The 20,781-nt window shown below is 43.0% G+C and overlaps 1 protein-coding gene across 2 annotated transcripts in view; it reads left to right on the forward strand.

Annotated features, from left to right (window-relative positions):
* INPP5A (inositol polyphosphate-5-phosphatase A) overlaps positions 1 to 20,781 on the forward strand; it is a 188,897-nt gene that overhangs the window by 86,648 nt on the left and 81,468 nt on the right. For both annotated transcript variants that reach the window (XM_050335517.1, XM_050335526.1), the window contains exons 5-7: positions 9,432 to 9,495; positions 13,083 to 13,186; positions 20,692 to 20,744. In XM_050335517.1, the coding sequence (XP_050191474.1) occupies positions 9,432 to 9,495; positions 13,083 to 13,186; positions 20,692 to 20,744 (221 nt within the window). The remainder of the gene's footprint in view (positions 1 to 9,431; positions 9,496 to 13,082; positions 13,187 to 20,691; positions 20,745 to 20,781) is intronic.

Genomic DNA, 20,781 nt, shown 5'->3' on the forward strand with positions numbered 1-20,781 from the left:
GCCATCTTGAGTGTATTATGTAAGAATATATCAATGAAACACTGAATTGATTTTACGTTTTTAAAATTAAGATTATTTAGAATCAAGTCAATGTGGTAGGAGTCACCCAGCCTACCAGTTTCTCCCAAAATAAAGCTTTTTTTCTTTTAACCAGTAGAGAACTTGGTAAAACATTAAGCATCCAGCAGTGTCTCCCATCTGCTCAGAAGCCATCCAGGTTGGGTCCAAGTTCCAAGATCAGCCACTGTCCAGTGCCCAGCAGGAAAGGGCTTTCCAATGGCCTGCTCTTCCTGCTGGCCAGACCCAGCTGCAAAAATCCATGGGACATAGAATATAGAATGTAGCTGAAAAAGAGTATTCTGCACTTCTGTATTATCTTCTGCAACCTGAGACTCAAGCTCTGTTTCTTGAAGTTCAAGAACTGTTGCCACTATCCATGGAATAAAACTGACTCTTTGGACAATTTTTTGATCTTGTTTGTTAGGAACTATTAACTGTCCAGAAAATGTTTTAGGCTCTCCATGAGGCTTAATACTGAAATAACCATGAAGTATTTAGCATTTACCTGTGTGTCTTTTGAGAAGCACTTCTGCTTTTCCTGTCTGCTGTACTCACTGATGGAAATTAGACTTTCTTTCTGTCCTTTCCCATCCCGAGGAGCCAGTGAATATTCTGAGCAGGGCAAGGTGCTTTGCTCTGGCTTTGAATGTCCTCAGCAGAGGTTTTGGCTCTCTGATCACACTCTCTCCCTGCTGTCAGGCCCCTTAAAACTTGCTGGGGCCGAATCCAGAGCGTGGCCCTGAACTGCAGCTCTGCATCCTGTATTCCGACCGCCTCCTTTCCGCACTGGTGCGGAGCCAGGCTGGGTGCCTCTTATCCTGATTGGGGCCTCCAGAGTGCTTGGGTAATAGAAATATTAAATAACAGCATGATTAATGACTTTGTGAGAGCTCTACTTTGCGTTTAGGAATATTGATAAGTGGCCTTTTTTGTAACTGCCCAGCACATGTACACTTCCCTTAGCTCAGGTTGGCTCCTTGGTCTGTCACTAATCTTGGTTTTCAGAAAAAGAACCTCTGTCTGACTTTTTTTTTTAAATTGAATTTATTTATAATTAAAACGTGAAATCTTTTTGTGAAATATATCAGTATTAAAAGTGGTATTAAATATTCTTTGTCATTGTCGTGGGTTACATATGGGTTATTCATTTACTCAGCAGATGTGTTAATACACAGCTCAGACTTTTGTTTGTTAATTTTTCTCTTCTTAAATTAACTGGTTCCAAATAATCTTTTAAAATTGAATATGATTTTTTGTTTGTTGTAACAAAAGTATAAAGAGAAGGTGGTAGAGATGGATCATGTTAGCTGAAGATCGGTCATTCTGTTAGTCTTCAAAACAGGAAAATGAAAGCTCCTGGGACTTGGTTTTTATTCCAGAAAATGTACCATTGCTGACTGCTGTTAGCAGAGACCTCTCTGAGGTATCTGTAATGACCAGGACGGCAAACAAGTTTCTTTTTTTACGTTGATCTCTTGATTAAGAATTTAAATGACTTGGGATTTAGATATCTTGGAATTTTTAAAACAGTTACTCCAGTCTGTCATGTAGACAAGTCTCAACCTTTACAGAAACCTGAACAGATAAGCCTGTTTGAAAATACCTAAATGTTGGTAATGAGACTAGGAATAAACATTACAAGCTATAAAACTCTATATGAACACATGTGCATCAGTTGTTTCCTGAATTATGTTTCATTCAACTATTATAAAAGCAAAACCAAATCATAACTTATTTTTGAATTATTTAGATTTTTTAGTGGTAAATTTATAGTGGTTATCCCCCTTGGTAGTTGCATTGTTATTGGTCCTGCACTTTGAAAGGGCTGCTCTGAAGAAGTAAGAAGGCAGAGAGAGCAGTACTAGATATTACAAGTATGTCTGGGGATGCTCAACTTTGACTCAACAGCAAAGATTGTGGTGGTAAAGTGAGTTGAGGATGGCTGGAAACCACACTGTGTATTCTGACAGCTGGGAACACAGGCAGTGTGAGGTGATTCACCTGGCACGGAGCACTTGGAGGTCAGCTTCTCACCCTGGTGCAGCCGTATGGCTGGAAGAGTTGGTCTGAAAAATCGGCAGGTCCGTGAAATAAGTGGATTATAAACAAATTAGATTCTTTTAAGACAAAACAACTTTCGAAGTCAAAACCAGCATGTGGAAATTAATATAGAAATGCAGAAGGGTCTTCGCAGGTACGAATCTAATATAATCAAGAAATTCCCAGGATTTAGGGACTCCTAGTGCTGGACACTTTTTTTATCCCCACCAGCTGCACCTGCTGCTTCTGCTTCCAGAAGTCTCCAGTGCTCCATCATCACTGACTTAACTGGGAAATGAGCGTTAGAGACACCAGTAAGATAAAAGTGCAAGTGGCTTCTTTACGACATGGGTATTATAAATAAACAAATACATATCTTATTTATGTACAAACATTATGTGTTTGTTATGATGCATAACATTGGGTTAGGTTTTATGGAGTAAGAGAACCTGCAGTGCCAGTCCTGCCACGGGTTTTACTCTTTCCAAGTGGACAATTCCACTTGCGTTAATGGGAATGTCACGTGGAACTGAACTGTTGTTATTAATACAGACCGAGTTCCGGTGCGTCGAGAGAGTTTTAGAAGTTTGTCGCTGAGTATTTGGAGCCCACTCACTTTGACACTTTATTAAAGATGTAATTATTCAAGTACTGTTGAACTGATGCTGATACCTGTGTTTGCGATACGGAGCTGCGGGAGTGGTGTGTGATTGTTTGGAATGGTCGGATCGGGCTCCGGCCGTCTGCACGTCAGGTGGAGCAGGGCTGTCCGGGCAGGCTCAATGGCACTTTAATTGTATGTGCTTTAGCTGATAAGTCTAATTCAGGAAATGATAAATTGCTGGACACCTAATTTGTTTGCAAATAAAAAGTGACAGAGTATTTTATAATGAGTTGATCTGTGTACCCAGCCTGGTTTTTAACCTTGAATGGGCAATAGACGGTTGGTGTTATTTGGCTGTAGTGAATCGAGCGTGGCAGAGCCGCGGGCAGACCCTGCACTGTCGCTCGTGGTGTCGATGCTTCTTCATCAGCCACTGTTCAGGTGTGTGGGAACCAGCCTGTCCTGCAGCTCCCCTTCCCCCGTTTTTGGGAAAGGGGCAGCTGTATCAAAACTATCATTTTTATGGCAAACTATAGGTTGGTGATTTCACAAAGTGTTTCTGAAGTGCCACAGAAACCCAGGTAGCCAGCGGCTTGTTCCCTGGCAGGATTTTGGAGCTGTTTTGCCGTTGCTTTACCCAGTGGCAGGGCACCCTTCACACCAGGTGCCCCCACAGTCCCTCCCTCAACAGGAGGGTACCCCACAGTCCCTCCCTCAGCAGGGAGGTACCCCACAGTCCCTGGGTATTGGGGCCTGGCCTGGGGGCATCTGGGCAGCCACAGCCCTACCAGCTCTCAGCATCCCCCAGGCATGCAGGGAAGGTCAGGCCCTGCCGTTTCCCATCTCAGGTTTGTCTCTTTGAAGTCTCTTAAACTTCACTGTGACATAAATAAGCCCAGATAAAGTGTCCCTGTGCCATGCCCGTAACATCTCCTGTGTGACATTGCTGTGGGCCCTTCTGGGGCCGCTGCAGCTCCCAGGGCTGTGCTCAGCTTGCCCTGACTGAGATGTGGCTGCTCGCAGACTCCATCTCACTAATGGGAAAGTAATACCTGCTCTTGATGTTTGGGTTTATAAACATGTGAAATACTTTTTTAATTGTTGGTAGCAAAGCAGGCGGGCAATCAATAGTGTCAGGCCTGCCAAACTCGCTGTTGACATTCAGCAGAGCCAAAAAGGCTGGTAGGAGATAAGGGCTTCCTGTCAGCAGTGCCTGCGCTAATTCATATTCAGACATTGTCATGTTCTATGATAAATGAATTCCTTGAACTATATTGATATAGTAGGTTAAACATTGAAAAAGTTGGGCTGAACTTTGACTTTAAATATTCATTAAAGCTAATTATGGATTTTATGACTACATGAATTACAGTTTCTGTGTCATCATGGGCAATTTGTTTTAAATATATTTAAAGCAATCTTTATATATTAACTATCACATTTAGTGAGGTAATGCAGTAAATGTTTACTCTGTACAGTAATTAAACGTTTATTCAGCTATTTCCTTTATGCATTAATTCTCCGCAGTTGCAATGGTCTACTTTAAAAAGAAATTATGCCAATTAACTTTTAAAAAAATTATAGCTGTTTAAATCTTCAAACTTATGTGGCAAAATTTCTGTATAATCAAAGGAATAGTGTTTGTAATTATGCCAGATGTGTAATCCATCACAACCAATTTGTTTATCTTGCCATCAGTACCAGTTTTCCCAGATGAGTCTTTTGGTATGGAATAATGAAAGAAATGTCCAATACCATAATGAGTGTCATTCTGGAAGCTAATTAAACACAGTGGACATTTAACTTCAGTGTGATAGCAGGGAGAAGATGCCTGTTTTTTTCTCCATAATACATTTTTGGGGGAGATGCAAAGCTCTTCTAATGAACATGCCCAGTGTATGGCAAATGTTGCTCTGTGTCTACAGCTGCAATACAGGTCCACACACAGACGTGGTAGGAACAGTCAGGTACTTCTGTCAGTCCGGAAAAAGCAGTTGTTAATAGCAGCATTGCCTGAGATAATGCCTGGCCTCTCCCTGAGCTCCTGAGCATTTCCGGAGGGGCCATTCTTACAAAAGCCAGGATGTGTTTGCCTGTGTACTCTGCAGTTAGTGACTGTGATATTGAAAGAGGTCCTAGGAGTTTACAAAAGAAATTTTCCCTTCTCTACTTACAGGATTTTGTGTGCTGGTTTGACTATTTGATTTTTAGGGGTGTTAAATTCAAGCTGTTTAGTTATAGTGAGCAGGGGAGACAGCAGAACAATCAGTTTTACCATCTTGTGTGTTTCTAAGGAACTTGGCCAAGCTAAAACTGAGTATTGCTTATGACTGTGTCATCTGCCTTTCTGCTTTGATGCTCTCTGCTGGTTTAGCTGGATGTATATATGTATATTCGTGTCTATTTACTGTTGACGGGGAGGCTCAGACATACATACACGATCTATAAGATCTAAAATATGTCCGCTTTATTAGGATAGCTCAGGGTTTTTATAGCATCTGTATACAAGGTCTCGTGACAAGAAGCACATAATTGGTTACAGGTCACTGTCCAGATGTAAACATGCATTACAAATACCTTTATAATTGGTTATTAACAGGTAACAAGGCAATTATTTACTTTATCAAACTCCACCTTCTTCTTGGCACTGATTTCCTTTTGTTCTTGAAAAGACACCCGCGGCCATCTTGACACCTATAACTTATAGTGCTTATAAAACTATATGAAAGTTTATAAAAGTCTATAAAAGTACCTCACACAATATAAATTGCTCACACATTCATCATGTTCCTCCCACAATTTACAATGTTTAAACTCTCCTGGGAAGCAAAATGTGAATAAATTTCAGTACAGCTACTGGCAGTGACTGTGTGGTGTTTCCCTGTGGGCATGGGTGTTATTCTGAATTGTGGATGTGCTTCTGGGAGTAGCTGGGCACCTCAGGCTCTGATGAAGCCCTTTGTATCTTGTCAGCCCCTGGCTTTAGTAGTAGAGTAGGAATCACAGAATCATGGAATGACCACACTTCTGGGGATTGGGCAACCACAGCTTCTCTGGGCAACCTGTGCCAGGGTCTCACCACCATCACAGGGAAGTATTCCTTCCTAATTCACCTGGTTGATCAGTCCCAGGAATTACATGTGCTGTCCGTGTGACCACCTGAGGTCAACAGGTTGGGCAGGTCTCCCTGAACTTCCAGAAACTTCTGGTACTCTAGAATGTGGTGATTTTGATAGTTGCTGGCCCAGGAGCAGTCAGATTGGCCTGACGAGTTAAGAACTTTCTGATCTGAACCTAACTGTGAGCTATCCATTCATCACTCTGCCTTGAGGCTACTGAAACAGAATCCATGACTAGTTTGTGTTTGCAGACTGCTTGGGAAGTCAAGCAGACAAGCCAGTGGCTGCTCCCTGCACTTCACTCTGGTGAGACTTCACACATGGCAGAGTGTGTGCCATGCCCTGTTCGTTCCCTGGGGCAGGAGTGCTCTGTTCAGGATCAGAGCAGCTGATGAGGTCTGCTGCACTGTGTCTGAGCCCTGCCCTCAGAAATTAGGGTGCTCTGAATGCTGGAGAGGACAGGCTACAGATTGATCCCTTCAGGGATGATACTGGAGGGGCACAGCTGCAGAACATGCACTGTCTCTGATGTGTGGTGAAGCCAATCTCAGCAGCCCTCTATGCACGCTGTTTTCCGGGCTTGTGCTCTGGAAGGGCTGTTGTGATGAGGGCTGTGGTATTCCCAGAAGGAATGAAGAGGGCTGTAGTATTCCCAGATCTGCTGGTTTGTGCTGGTGAAGACTCTGTAACTGAGCGAGGAAGGGACAGTGCACAGCACAACCACTGAGGTTCCATTTGAGTAGAAGCACCTATTTACAGGTGGTGTAGAACTTGTGCTAACAGCAGAAGTCATCCATTTCAACAACCCTTAAAGTGGAAAAAATAACAGCCTGCTTTCTTTGCGTTCGAGATGTTTAAAAGTTGAGCTCTTTGAATGGTTTATAATCTGTAACGTGTTCCTGTGTTGTATCACTTAGATACTGTATGTACTGCTGCTGCTGTGTGTACCACTGCTGCTTTCTCCAAAGGACATTAAAATTGTAAATAAGAAAATAAAGCAAGGTTCTATTCTTTAAATTAATCTCATTTAACTGTATTGTTCAACTGGCATTTTACGATAAATAAATTGAATTAACATAATCGTCTCAACAAAAGGGCCTAAGCATTAGGCCCTGGAAGGTTTTTTTATGTGTATTTCATTGCGTTAGGGCAGGGAATTATAAGTGCACTCCATCATTTTTACAAGTTCACATTTATGTACCTAAACCTGATTAAGTCTATAACAATGCGGAAGATAGCGATAACTGTAATTTCCATTCCATTATAGTTTTGATTCTTTTCAGTGAAGTGTTTGGAATTGCACAGTCCAAGGCTGTCTTAATGTTGCTGGTATCAGTTCCTGAAAATCAACGGAGTTACTTCATCACTGTCACAGATTCATTGTGCACGAGTAGTTGACGCTCTGTGCTACAAATGCAGACTATCAAACCGAACTTTTGCTGCATAAGTCTTCAAAATTAGTTTTTAAAATTGAGATTAAAACTGTAAGAAGTCAAGCAGTGAGCGAATCGTGACACTCAGAAAGGAAGTTGTAGCTTGAGGACGAGTGGCAGTACTGTTTTTAATAGAATTATGACACCTAAATAAAACAGGTTTTAGAGCATCTGGATTCTTCTTGGTTTACTTGTTGATATGTTACATGAGAAACTTCAGAGTTCTTAATTCTGTCACCCAGATTTAACGTTATTTGTACCTGATTTGGACAGATTGCTATTTCCAAATACTTTTTTTTTTACTTAGTCTTTTTTACTTAGTCTCAGCTGTGGCATAGGGAATTCTGATGAGAATAAAGGGAAAAGTTTACCATGAAGGTGGTGAGACGCTGGAGCAGCAGCTCAGGAGGGGAGGGAGGCTCCAGTCCAGGAGAGTTCTGAGTCTCCTCTCTGAGGAGACTGCATGGGGCAGGGCATGGGCTGGAGGTACTTTGACTGCATGATCCTGCTGTCCTGCTTTGTGGGACTCCCTTAAAAACAGCACTAAGATGTCACAGGTAGGCTGGCTTGGCCACGGATTACTGACATAGCCCAAGAGTTCCCATTCCAAGATCCCTTTTCCATTTGCTATGAATGCCTCAGACTTGAGGCATTTGGGATGATGCTTTCCAGGTGCTTGCCGAGGCTCCTTTTTTTTTCTTCTGAAGGCCATGTTAGAAGCTGAAATAAAGCTGTATCTTTATACTGAGTTCTTAAAGAGTATTATTATTTAGCAAAGTGTTATCTTTATATATGTCAGATTTTGCCCTGTGCATAGAAGAAAGGGATGGACCAACTGGGAATATCAGGTGGCAGTGCTTTTATCTTGTACCAGGATTTATTTTTTCCTGGCAGTGTGTCCTTGTTGCAGCACAGTTAACCTTGAGTCCTTCACAGTAGAGTCTCCTGCAGTTGCCTTTTCGCCTCCTCCATGTTATGAAAAAGAAGCCCAAAGGCCTGAAGGAATCTGCCTGGGTCGCAGGGACGTATACTCATCAATTAAACGTGTGACAGTGTTTTCTGTTGGATGGACTAATATGTCAAGGAGATGGGCAGGACCTCATGTTTGTGCTTTTGACAAATCAGCAAATGTTTAATCTCTGGATGTGCAGCGTCTTATAAATAATGCAGCAGTCCCCGAGCCGAAGTGGAATGAAACTAAATCATCCTTTTTGGTTAATGCGTCGCTTCTTTTATTCTTCTTAGTAAGAGTTTATCCAGTGGCAGGCTGCTTTATTCTCAGCTTCTGTTGAGTGCATCAGATGCATTTAAAGGTGTATCAAGTTCTCATTTAAAATTTCTAAATTTTTTCATATTCCACTATGTCTGTTTACACTGCTTTTTCGTTTCTCACTTGATTTTCATTAGCTCTCTTCTAACATGTCATTTTCCTCTCATTAACTTGAGGAAAGCACTTGTATGACACGACTGAGGAAAAGGCAAAGCAAGCAGCAAGCTCACAGTAGATGTGAGTCTCATCATGGCAAAGCTCCCATGGCCAAACGGAGCCAGGAAGGGACTGCTGGCCTGAGCACCCTGGGTTGGCAGCCCTGGAGGGTCCTGGGAAAAGGGGCATATGGAGAGAAGACTGTGGCAGGAAGGCAAAGGGTGTTGTCCCTGCTGAGGAACTTTTTCAGTCTCAGGGTAGGAAAAAAGCAGGTCAGGCTGTTGGGAGCTTGTGGAGCTCCTTCTACAGAAGCTTGAGGTGCAGGTTAGAAAATTGTGAACTTTCCCTTGTTCCTGTACAACAAGCTCCAAAAGCTTTGGTTTTGCTCTGAAAGTGAAGGAGATATTGTCAGGTTTTTGTGACAGACCTTGGGGGGCTGTGTTTGGGGCCTAGAAGGGCACCAGTTGGTGTCACCTGTCGTGTCCATCCGTTTGGTGTTTAAATGTACACTGGCTGTGGTGCCCTTACTGTGATCAGCCAGCTGGTAAGGATCTTCTTTATAATGGTTGATGAAACTTCAGAGAAGCAACAAAGGAAATTAATATTTTTAAAGATCTTAGAAAATTCAAACATGAGTAAATTTCTTCTGTTTTTTTTTTTCCTAATTGAAAACCATTATATTCTTTTTATTTTAGTTAGCCAAAGTGGATATTTTTATAATTTCCTATTTTATTATTGTTCTGTTACAGGCTCTGGGAAGTTTTTACTTTCTTCATGAATCTTTGAAAAACATCTACCAGTTCGATTTTAAAGGTAAGCGAAGGAATTAAAAGTTTTTAATGGACAATTGGGTTTATGCATCAAGGCAGCTTTTCCACCTTTTTTTTTGATGTGGTGCCTGGCAGTGTTTCTGTGTTACACAGACTCCGTTTGCATGCAGGTCCCTTGGTGACAGGCGTTGCTTTCCTTACCTTTTATAGACCTCTTAGGAGAAGTCAATGGACTGGCCACAGGTTGCAAGCTGGAGCATTAACCATTCCCAGGGACCCTTGAGTCCATAGTGATCCCTGTGGATTTCAGAACGCTGAATGGCCACAAGGTTCTTCCATGTAGATCAGATACAGGACCAAGACCTTAACTGTCCAGCAGCAATGGTCATTTTGCAAAGCAGCTGAGGTAGATTTATGGCTTAAATTACTCAGGAGCAGAGCAGGTCAGTAGAAGGGTGGCATTGTTTTAACCCACATTGATCCTTCAGGTTGGAGGTCTTGCTACGTCTCACAAGTGTAAAAGTAATGCAAGGTTATGTACATTAAATATTAAAAATATGATAGAAAATTATTGAATGCTTCCAGAGGTGAATATAGAAAGGATTATGTAAAATTTCAGTTATTTCAGTTGAGAACTGTGTATATTTAATATAAAAAATCCCCTGAGCTTAATTTAGCTCACTGAGCTGAGCCACATTAATACTCCATCTAGCATCTCATTAATTTGAGACACTGTTGAAATGATGGTAACTACGGAGTGAACTAATTGTCTTAATTATATAGATTCATTATTTTTGTTCTCAGTAGAGACAGATTCTTTCTGCTCGTGTAATTGAGGGTACAGGGTCTTCCTGCCCTGAAATATTTGAACGGTAGTTCTGCGTGTATAGCTGTTCGAGATTTAGCCAGCACAAGTCGTCCTGTCACCACTGGTTTCAGTGCTGAAGGAACATTTTCATTATAACATCACAGGCAGAGTGATTTTGTCTCTGATAGACCATATGGGAACACTCCTAGAAGTGCTGGCACTCCTAAGAGAGGCTGTACCTGGGCTTTCTCCCAGACCAGAGCTGTTGTGCAGACACTCAGTAACAAACTGTGCACACGGGGGACTGAACTGTGGACACTGGGGGGCTCAGGGGGTCCCAGGTGTTGCCCAGGCCCTGTGTGGAATGGTCTGCTCTCCCCTGCTGTGGCTATTCATTCATTTTGCCTTGTGAATGGCTCTTTGTGCCAATAATCTGTGAACTGTCTCTGCACACCTGAGCCCGCAGCTTCATCCCACCAGCGCTGGGGGAGCAGCAGTTTCACTCTGAACTCCACTTGGAGGTTCCTCCTGCTGGTCACAGACGGGACGTGTCCTGCTCCAGCCCCGCCTGGCAGGGAAACGACAGCTGCTTTAGGAAAAGAGGAGCTTTCGGGATTTATTTATCATTCTTTGGCAACATATTCTCTACTGTACAGCTTTTAAAAGGAAGCGTAAGAATTAAAAAAGGAGGTGAGAAAATGGAAGGAAAAAATGTAAGGGAAAACAATCAATAGGAAAGCAGTAAGCAGATACTTGTTCCAGAAAATAAATGCTTTAAATGGTCAGTGCTTTGTTTTGCTTTGCAAAACCTTAGCAGAGCCAGCTGAGATGTGAACCATTCACATAAAGATGTCTTTGGCCCAGGTATCATTTGGAAGGAAAAAACTCTTAATAAAAGTCCAAGAAAATGGGTGAATCACTGTTGTAAGTCACCCACTGTTCTCATAACGTAGAGCAGAATCTGTCTCCCAGTGTAGGGTTTGTAAAATATGACCCTGAAGGCTCCCATCTTTCAGGAGAAATGTAAAACTTGCCTCTTCTCTTCATGACTGTTGACGTTTTCACAGTGTATTAAGCCCTTAAATCAGAAGAAAAATCCGAATGGATACAAACATTCTCTGCACAAAAATCATTATGAAATTCTGGTTCTGCTCAAAAGCATGCAAAAAATAGATGTTAATACACAATTCAGTATTCCTGGAACATCACTGTGCTTTTCAAAATTCACTGCACAGTTGGATGTGACTGAATACAGCCTTTGGAGAAAAAAAAGATTGTCTCTGTTTTTCAGATCTCAGGAAGACGTATCTGAGTTTTAAAATGAGAACATCTTTCTCCTACAGCCTCACGTATTATTTGCTACAGCACAGAGGTGTTGGACTGTTTTCACAGTGGTCAGAGGCCCAAAAGTTTGCTTACAACTTAAACTAGTGCCAAGCTGTGTGTTCTGAAGGGCCATCCTCCAAAGAGGGGTTTTAGCCAGTTCCAGTCGACCACTTTGATTTACAAAAAGAATCTTGTTCTCTGGTGTGAAGTCAGAAATGAGTAGAGCTGTTTTTAGCTGGGGACAGGCTGTGTTCCCCTGCATCACTGCTCAGCAGTTGTGTCAACAAGCCACGGGCTCACACATAGTGTTGGTGCCGGTGTGGATGAGGGAAAAGTGCCTCCCTTTGCCAAGAGCTCCCTTTGCCTTTTACTGTGGTTCTCCCAGCAGAAGCCTTCAGTCTTTACAGTTCTACCAGGTCTTCTCTGTATCCCAAATGACATTGGAATCTCTGCTGATACTGTTAAACTTGCTGGAAGAGGCACATCTATCCATGATCCACTCAGAATGATGCCTCGTCAGTTTCTTGGGCTATTTGTTTAGTTTTCCTGTGGGAGCCAGACCTCAGAGTGATTGGCACATAAAGAATGATACTTTTTTTCCCCCCTTAAGACACAGTGCTACATTGCAGTAAATGCTTCCTCAGATTATATAAAATACTTTATCCAGACAACTGTAACTGACACGTTTTTGTACCGCTTGGTGTTTTCACCAGATATCCAGTAGAACTGGACAATTTAGGGTTCTTGATAATAGTTGGTTTGGAGTTTTTCTCCTATGCTTTCCCAGTCAAATCTCATACAGTTGGGTAGGTCCAGTGTAATGGCAGCTGTACAACAGCTGCCCAGATTCCTGTATCAGAGGATTTTGTACAATAAGTCAGGTTCTCACCTTAGACACGCCAGTACATTGCCCTGATTGGGAGAGAGATCGAGTATGAAGTGGATCAAGAAGCAGAACCTCTCATTCATGAGCTGAGTAGATCCATAGGAATCTGTGCTGGTTTTGTCTGTGATGAAACCATTCATTAAAGACATTGGAAAGAGGTGTGCATCACCACTGAATCTCTTGTACAAAGCCAGCACCCATTCCAGCTGTAAATCCCCATGCCAGCCTCATGTGCTGATGGCCAGAAAGGCATGATCTGAAGGAGATGGGGGCTGCAGGGTCACCAAGCAGCTGAGGAGGGTGAAAGTGCAAGGGTGTGCAGAGACCAGGGTCATGATTGGAGCTCAAGCACTTTACAGGGCTCTGGATAGTAGAGATGATAATACCCATTACTCTGAAGCTTCGAGGTGTCTTTTATAAGCAGGTGTGTTTATATCTGGTTTAGTAGCCTCTGGTTTTCCCTCAGAACAGTTCAGTGCTTGCACACTTTTGATTTGCCCTGTTGATTTGCCACCTGTTTTGCAGATGTCACTGCTCTACCAGTGAGTACTGGAAGTTGCTCAAAATGTTGAGGTTATGTATGTTAATTTTGTTTTATCTCTCTTCCTAGCTAAGAAGTATAAAAAGGTTACTGGGAAAGAAATCTACTCTGACACTTTAGAAAGCACGCCCATGCTGGAAAAAGAGAAGTTTCCACAGGATTATTTCCCTGAGGTACGTTCAGTCCTGTGGAGCATTCCCAAATGCTGGGTTTGATTGTGATTTGCTTTGATAACTTCAGCAGCTCTTCTCACTGATGTGAATAAGGGTATAATTATAATGGAGTCTTGGTGGAGTCTTGGAATTTTGTTTACCAGTTGGTTTCTTGACATGTTTTAAGGCATGGCATGGATGTACCAAATTCCAGTGGAATTCTTTGTATAGTAGGAAATCCTTGTGAAGGGTAGAGGCAGTGACGAAAAGACTCAGCTGTGCATTTAAACCCCAAAAGATGGCACAGCATGCCATGGCAGGGCTGTCTCAGGGGGCCTTGCTCCTTGGTAGGATGTGTCCCATAGCCATGGCTCTGTGCAGGTGGATTGGGACTGGGGAGAGGGAGCTGCTGTTGGGGCATGACTGTGTGTAACATGGACACACACTGATGGTGTCCTCTGAGGCTGCCCTCGGACTCCCTCCTGTTCTCAGAAGAACTGGGAAGTGCTGCAGGTTTGAGGTTGAAGGTCTTGTCAAAAGCAGAAACACAAGCAGAGCTGAGAGGCTTCTTCCACTGCACCTGCAAGTGCAGACTTTGCCTGTAGTTATTTTCTTTGACATCTCCTTTAATTTTCTCATTTTTAATTTCTTAAGAACATCTAGAACATGAGTATTTAATGGTTAATGTCCTCCTCAAGCCAAGTGAATAAATTTGTTGAATTCCATAACATTTGTGGATCAAACAGGCATGTTATTACTTTAATAAAAGGAAGAACTAAATAAACTTTTTAAATTAATTTAGAATTTGTCAATATACACAGACATATTTACACAGTGCTTGTGGGCTTGGCAGAGCATTGCATGAATAATTACCAGGTTGATGGGGTGAAGATTGTTCTTTTTCTTGACTTTGATACTGAATTATTTATCTTTATATCTCTGTACTGGAAGGGAAACTACCTTTGACATAACTTTGCTAAGCTTTTATCTCCTGTGAAAAAACATCTTAAATACTTCTTTGAAGTGAAGTGTTACATCCTTTTGAGAGTCCCTGAGGTGCAGTGTCCAAGACTGGCAGTGTGAGCAGGAGCCGAGTAGGGCTGAGAGTGATGGGACTGCAGTGAGAGCCCTGCACGGGGTGGTCAGTGCTGCCACCCCACCTCACAGCACTAGGACAGGCTATGGATTGCTCACTGATAGCCAGAGAGACCTATTTACTCCCTTGTTTCACTGCTCTTGTTTCGTCATGAAACTGGCAAAGGCGAGACTTGTTCAGCATTGTTTATTACCCCTTTTACATCAACAATTCTTCACAATCTCTTGGAGCAATAGTGGAGTCTCAGGGCTTTCCTGCACGTTTTTGTGGAGCAGGGATTGTGTTCATTCCTTATGGGTGCTCAGGAGTCAGATGTTCCCACATTTGCCTGAGCAGCAGCAACTTCTCCATTCGATACACCCTCCAGTGCTGCTTTCGGGGCAAGCCTGTGGGGTCCAGAACCCAATGAGCATCTAAATCCCTTTGGAGGCTCTGACACCTTCACACTGGTCCCATTGTTCCGGTACCTTCAATGACTGTTCTGAGCAGAAAGCACCATATTCTGATTGTCAGGGATAGTGCTTACGTGGAGGAGGAATAAACAGGAAGAGAGAAAATCCACCAATATGCGCTATTAATACATGAACAAATCCCTGAAGCACCATGAACATGCAGTTCTGTTCCTGCCCTCAGCACAATTCCTGGGAGTGGTGTTGTAGCCAGACCCATGGAACAGGCTGGGGGATTCTCCTGAGCTGTTGCAGAGCTCTGCACAGAGGGAGAAGAAAGGGATCCAGGCTCTCCAGGACTGCAGTGATGGGGACAACAGCAGATCCCTCCAGCAGCTCTGCCGCTTGCTGTGCTCACCTGTGACTGTGCTCACCTGGCTGCCCCTGGCATGGGCCAGCCCATTGTATTTCCTTGAGACCTGCACATCTCGAAAATAATTGCAGTGATTTTCAGCCTAATCTGTTTCTGTTGGGGACTGGAGACCAAAGAGCCTCTCAAACACAGACATAGCAACAGCAAAAACCAACAGGGATGTAGTTTTGTTTCTCATACACATTTCTATTTCTAAAGCTAAAATGAATCTTCTTATCACCCATTTTTCCCTAGACAAATGTTGATAATAACAATACCAATTAAAAGGCCACTAAAAAATGTGTATTTTGGAAATTTGGGTTGACTCAGCAGAAGGCACGAGCAGCTTATCTGCCTGAATTTTTCTATTGACATGTTCTTGTGTGTTTTAGCCAGACCTCTCATATCACATTTGCAATTTTTTGTGTGAGAAATGGTTTAAGACTGATTTCTTTTCTTTTTATTACTGCTACTTAAAGATGATCTAAAAGTAATTACAATGATTGAGGCATAATGCAATTCAAAATAATTACAGCCCACTGCATATAAAACTAACAAAACTTTCTGCCTTGATTTATGGGTCCTCTTGGCAAGGCATAAGCCTCAAATGATGCCTCTGGGAGCAACACTCCAGATAATGTTAGGCCATTTTAAAAAAAGCAGATTTGTGTAGTCTATCAGGCCAGAGTAATTTTTTTTTCCCATAGTGAGAAATTGGTTGTTATCATAGATCACAGATACTGCTCAAAGCTCTTATGAAAGATGAATTAATTTCACTAATGCTTTAATGCAAACCTTTCATGGAGGAGGCTGTATGGTGATAACCTTACTGCAGTCTCTCCTTTCTCAATGATGATTTATGTTGTCTTTTAGTAGATGAAACTGCCTGTATTCACAATCCATCTGCTGGCTAAAGGAATCCTATTAACAGAGGATCTGAGAAGAGACTTAATACTCTAAGGTGAAAGATGTGGTATCCCCTTTCTGGGACATGAAGTAGGAATTTTTTTCCTATTTTAAAATGTAGATCCCTCTCTGAGAGCATACAGATGACCTCTGTCATTTCCACCTGGTTTTATGCTGGCTTACAGATGGTGGAGCAGGTAGTGACTATTTGTTAAAGTAAAAATAAAGATTGTTGCTTTGAAATCTGCAATAGGAAGCAAATTTCTCTTTCCCCCTTCCCAAGCTGTTGTTCTTCTATGCATTCTGTTTCCAAAACTTTCTTCTTTCCAAATACTGTATTTGGAAATATTAAAGCACATCAGTGATCCAAAAATATGAAAGGCCTGCTGTTCAGCTTCAGTTAATATGTGAGGCTGAGGATGACATTTTTATATGGGAGATGTTGAAAGGTGCTCCAGTTCTTGGGCTGCATTGGGCCCAAAGCCTACAAACCTCTGTGTTGCTCATGTTAAATAGACAAGTCATTAATAAGTGAATTATTTATGGAACTTAAAGGAATTAAATAAGTGTGTTCAATTTATATCTGAAGGCATTTTGCAGGTTGAGGTGGGGGAATGTGCCAGTTACACAGTAAAAGAACTGTCATTTTATGGTACAGAGGCACAGGTGATGTTCTCCAGTGGGAGCTGAAGCTCCTCCCCTGTCTCTCATGCTGGCTTCTCCTCAGGCCAGGTAAAAGGCACAAACCCTCATGATTCTGTCCACCACTTGTTGCTTTTTGGTAATGGTGCAGACTGCAGGATTACACGGAGCCACTGACTTCCAGCAGTTACAAAAGCAACTGATCTAAGGAGAGAAAGGAAGTAATTTTGGGGTAGGAACTACATTCTGCATTGTTTTTTATCTTTTTCCTGGCTAGTTGAACACTGAGCATGTTGTGAGCAGGTGGAACACGGGTCCTGTGTGATGCTCTGAGGCCATGAAGGCCTGTCAGTGCTGAGCATCGCTCGGTGCTGTCAGTGTCTGGCTGATTCCTGCCCCAGGTTTCCCCTGGAGCTGTGGTGTTCCTTTAAGGAGCTGCAATTACACCACAGTCATCGCCACTTTAATATGTCTTTCCTTCATGCCCTGCTTTGTATGGTTGAATAAACCCTTGCTGGGTCACTATTTAATTTGATATGGTCCCTCTCAGTAAAATGATGGAGAAAAGATGAATTAAGGCTCTGTGCTGGTCATTATCAATCATGGTTTGTGTGCATTACTTATTGCTCACAGTGCTTTTTGACATTAGCCCTCTCTAACCTCTCTCTTCATGTTAATGCTGTCTGGAGGTCCTTTCCCCCAATGTAGCAGGGGTTATTTATGTAGGTGGTGGTTCTGGGGAGTTTTAAAAGGTCAGCACGATCTCCTCAGAGACTCTATTCACAAAGAAAAGGCTGGCAGAATGTAACTACCAGTTTTCAAATGGTGATTTTAAAAAATACTTTTTTTTTTGGTGAGGACTCCTGATAGTGAGGTGTCAGAGCTTCCTTTACACTGGTTATAATACACTGTGTGGCAAAGTGGCCCCTCAGATGTACCACTGCCCTTAAACCCGTATTCACAGCATGTGTGTGAGGAAACGCCGAGCTCTGGTGAGAAATTCTGTATTTTACCATGTCACGAAATACAAATTGTGTTGCAGGTACCTTTTCAGTGGCTTGTGTCAGCACAGGCTTGTGTTAAACAGCCTGGCAGCGCTGCCAAGGGCTGGGCACACTCTGTGCTGGTACCACTTGTCCTGGTGAGGTGTCAGGGGCAGAACCAGAGTGGGGTCCTGTGGGTGCCTGGAATCAGATTTTGCATTTCAGTCAGATTCCAGATGCCACTGGAGAAGTGGATTAGGATTGACAGCAGGACTCTGGGTCTCAGACACTTCGGTTACACAAAACCATAAAGTAGTTGTAGCGCATGAGCCTGTGGCAGCAGGCAGGGCACGTCCAAGGGAGAAGGGATCTGGCTGATGTCAGTGAGGCTCCTCCTGCCCTCCTGAAGGGCTAGGAAAATACATGCCACAGCCATTTTCAGGAAGTGTCCCAGGTGGCATCTCCTCAGGCGTGGGAAGCTGCTGGAGCAAATCTTCCTGGATGACCAGTTGCATGGAGAAGGGGCATGCTGTGGATATTGTAGGCATTGACTCCAGCAAGGACTTCAAATGCAGTCTGTCACAGTGTTCTGGAAGCCCAGTTGGTGACACCTGTACTGGGAAGGTTGGCCAGCCCCCAGGGTGATGGGGTGGTGACAAAGTGCAGCTGGCAGCTTGTTGCCAGTGGTGTTCCTCAGGGGTCGATGCTGGAATTGGGACTATCCAACTCCTCTGTTAGGAGCTTGGACTGCAGGATGGAGCACACACTCAGCTTGGCCATGCTCAGTCTGGGGAGCTGTCAGTGTGCTGGAGGGCAGGGGTGCTGTGACAGGGGCTCCAGCAGGCTGAAGGGGACCTCATGGAGTTCAGCAAAGATTAATGCCAAGCCATGTCCCTGGGGTGGGATAACCTCACAAAGTGCTGCAGGCTGGAGATGACCATCCAGGAAACAGAGAAGGGCACAGATCTGATTGGACAGTAAGTTGAAGATGTGCTTGGATGGAAGGTCAGCAGCATCCCAGGGTGTGTTAGGCTCCAGGAATAGACTCCTCCATCAGTTTGGCACTCCAAGGCCATATCACATCTACAGTGTCTTGTTTGGGAACCCCATACCAGGCAAACGTGGGCAGAGGGGAGCAAGTGTAGCTGAGGCACCTCTGGTCTGGAGCAGGGAATATGGAAGGAGATGCCAGAGAGCCTGTCTGTGCCACCAGGAGAGGGAGGGGACAAGGTGTGCAGAAACAGGACAAGGGGCAGCAGCCAGCAGTTTGCAGTAAGGGAAAAGCTGACTAAATCTGGGAAAAGCTTTCACCATGAGGATGAACAGCAGAAGACAGGCCTGGACAGGCTATGAAATCACTGTCCTTGGAGATGCTCAAAACACAAGTGGATGTGGTTCTAAGCAAACATGGTCTGGTTGGCCCTGTTTTGGTGTCGCATCTTTTGAAGTACCTGTCCTGTTGCCAAAGAGGAAAATAGCAAATGAAAAATGTCAGCTTGATCGAAGACAAGCCCAAGATTCTTGGGCCACATCATAGGCTTAGACTACTTGATTTTTAGTTCTGTGTATTTTTCTTCAGTATTTAAAAGTTCAGTGTAGTTATTTTTAAGAAAGAAAATACAGAGCTCCCTTTTATTGATTTAGATTAAATTTGAGCCAATTTTCAATGCTTTTAGCATTTAGCTTTCTTCATTGGTTTGCTCTTGAATAAGTGTTGGCGTCTCAACTTGTAACTGTGCCTTCGTGATCATCACAGAAGAGACCTTACTGAATTGTGGGATTTGTGGTTCAGCCATGGATCCTGTTAGGAAGGTTTGGAGTGTATGCCTTCCAGTCCCCTGATTGACCAGAGTGAATGCAGGACCTGCAGAAGAAGCTATTTTTCACAGTTTAAAATTTTTTAATTTAATTTTAATTTAATATTTGCAATAAAGTAGATAATTATTATTGTGGTGTATCTGATTGGCCTTGGCTGCAGACATTGTGCTTCTGCCTGACGAGAGCAGGGGAGAGGGAGATGGATCCCTGTTCACTGAAGGGTGGTCAGGCCAGGCTGGATGGGGCTCTGAGCAACCTGGTCTAGTGGAAGTTGTCCCTGCCCATGGCAGGGGGTGGAATGAGATGATTTTTAAGGTCCCTTCCAGCTCAAACCATTCTGTGATTCTGTTACTCATTCTAAGACAGCCCAGTTTGGGTTGGTGAGGCCCCTCACTGTCTCAGCAGTGTCTGAGACTGAGGGCTGTCAGTTCACAGAGAAAATACACCTGGCCAGTGCCTCAGGAGTGGTTCCTCTGCCAGAGTGGGCTCTGCTGGGACTGGCACTTTATTTACAATAAGGAACCACAGTAATTTGCTACAAAATCATTGGCACCATTGTTCAGGCCTGTGTGGTGCACTGTTTATTCTCAGAGCACGTTAGCCTAGCCCAACATGCGTTGTTTACAGGGAATAAAAAGGACTCAGAATCATGTCTTCTTGTGGGAGGCTGTAATTTGTGGCAGTGGCTCAGGAGTGGTGCTGAAAAACCCCTTTTGCTGTATCATAAGTGCCATGTCGGGCATGAGCTGATTTGTGGCTTTGTCACTGACGGTGCAGTTTTGATGAATGTAATGTTTTACCATTATTTAAATTCCCCTTAACTTTTATAGAAATATAGGGTGGGTTGGCTCAGCAGGAGAAATAGCTTTCTAGCAGATCTCATTCATTTTAATTTGATGTAAATCTCTGATGACATTTTACAGTTCAGGTAAAATTGCAAAGAGGACATTTGTGCAGAGGCAGTAAGAATTTGCTGGTTTAGGCTAAGCATAAATACAGTTGTAAAGCTTTCCTGTTTGGTTATCTTTCATCTATAAACAAGTGCTGTGGTTTATAATAATTTTATACATAAGTTTATAACTGCTGCAGGACCAAAAATATAAATGATTCCAGGATTTATAAAAGACACAGTATCTGTTTTCAAGGTACTTCAGTTTGTGTTCAGTGGTTCTTGGTTATGGTGGATGGGTGAGCTCTGTTTTACTTTGTTCTCTGTGTCAGTACGTTTCACAGTAATCCTTTACCTGAGGTGACTGGCTCTTCTTTGCTATGTTTTTCAGTGCAAGTGGTCCAGAAAAGGTTTCATTCGAACAAGATGGTGTATTACTGACTGGTAAGTTGCATCTTTAAGTTGTTTCTGATTACATGTG

The sequence above is a fragment of the Myiozetetes cayanensis genome, unplaced genomic scaffold (assembly GCF_022539395.1).
Source record: "Myiozetetes cayanensis isolate MyiCay16 unplaced genomic scaffold, myiCay2020 scf10, whole genome shotgun sequence".
NCBI lineage: Eukaryota > Metazoa > Chordata > Aves > Passeriformes > Tyrannidae > Myiozetetes > Myiozetetes cayanensis.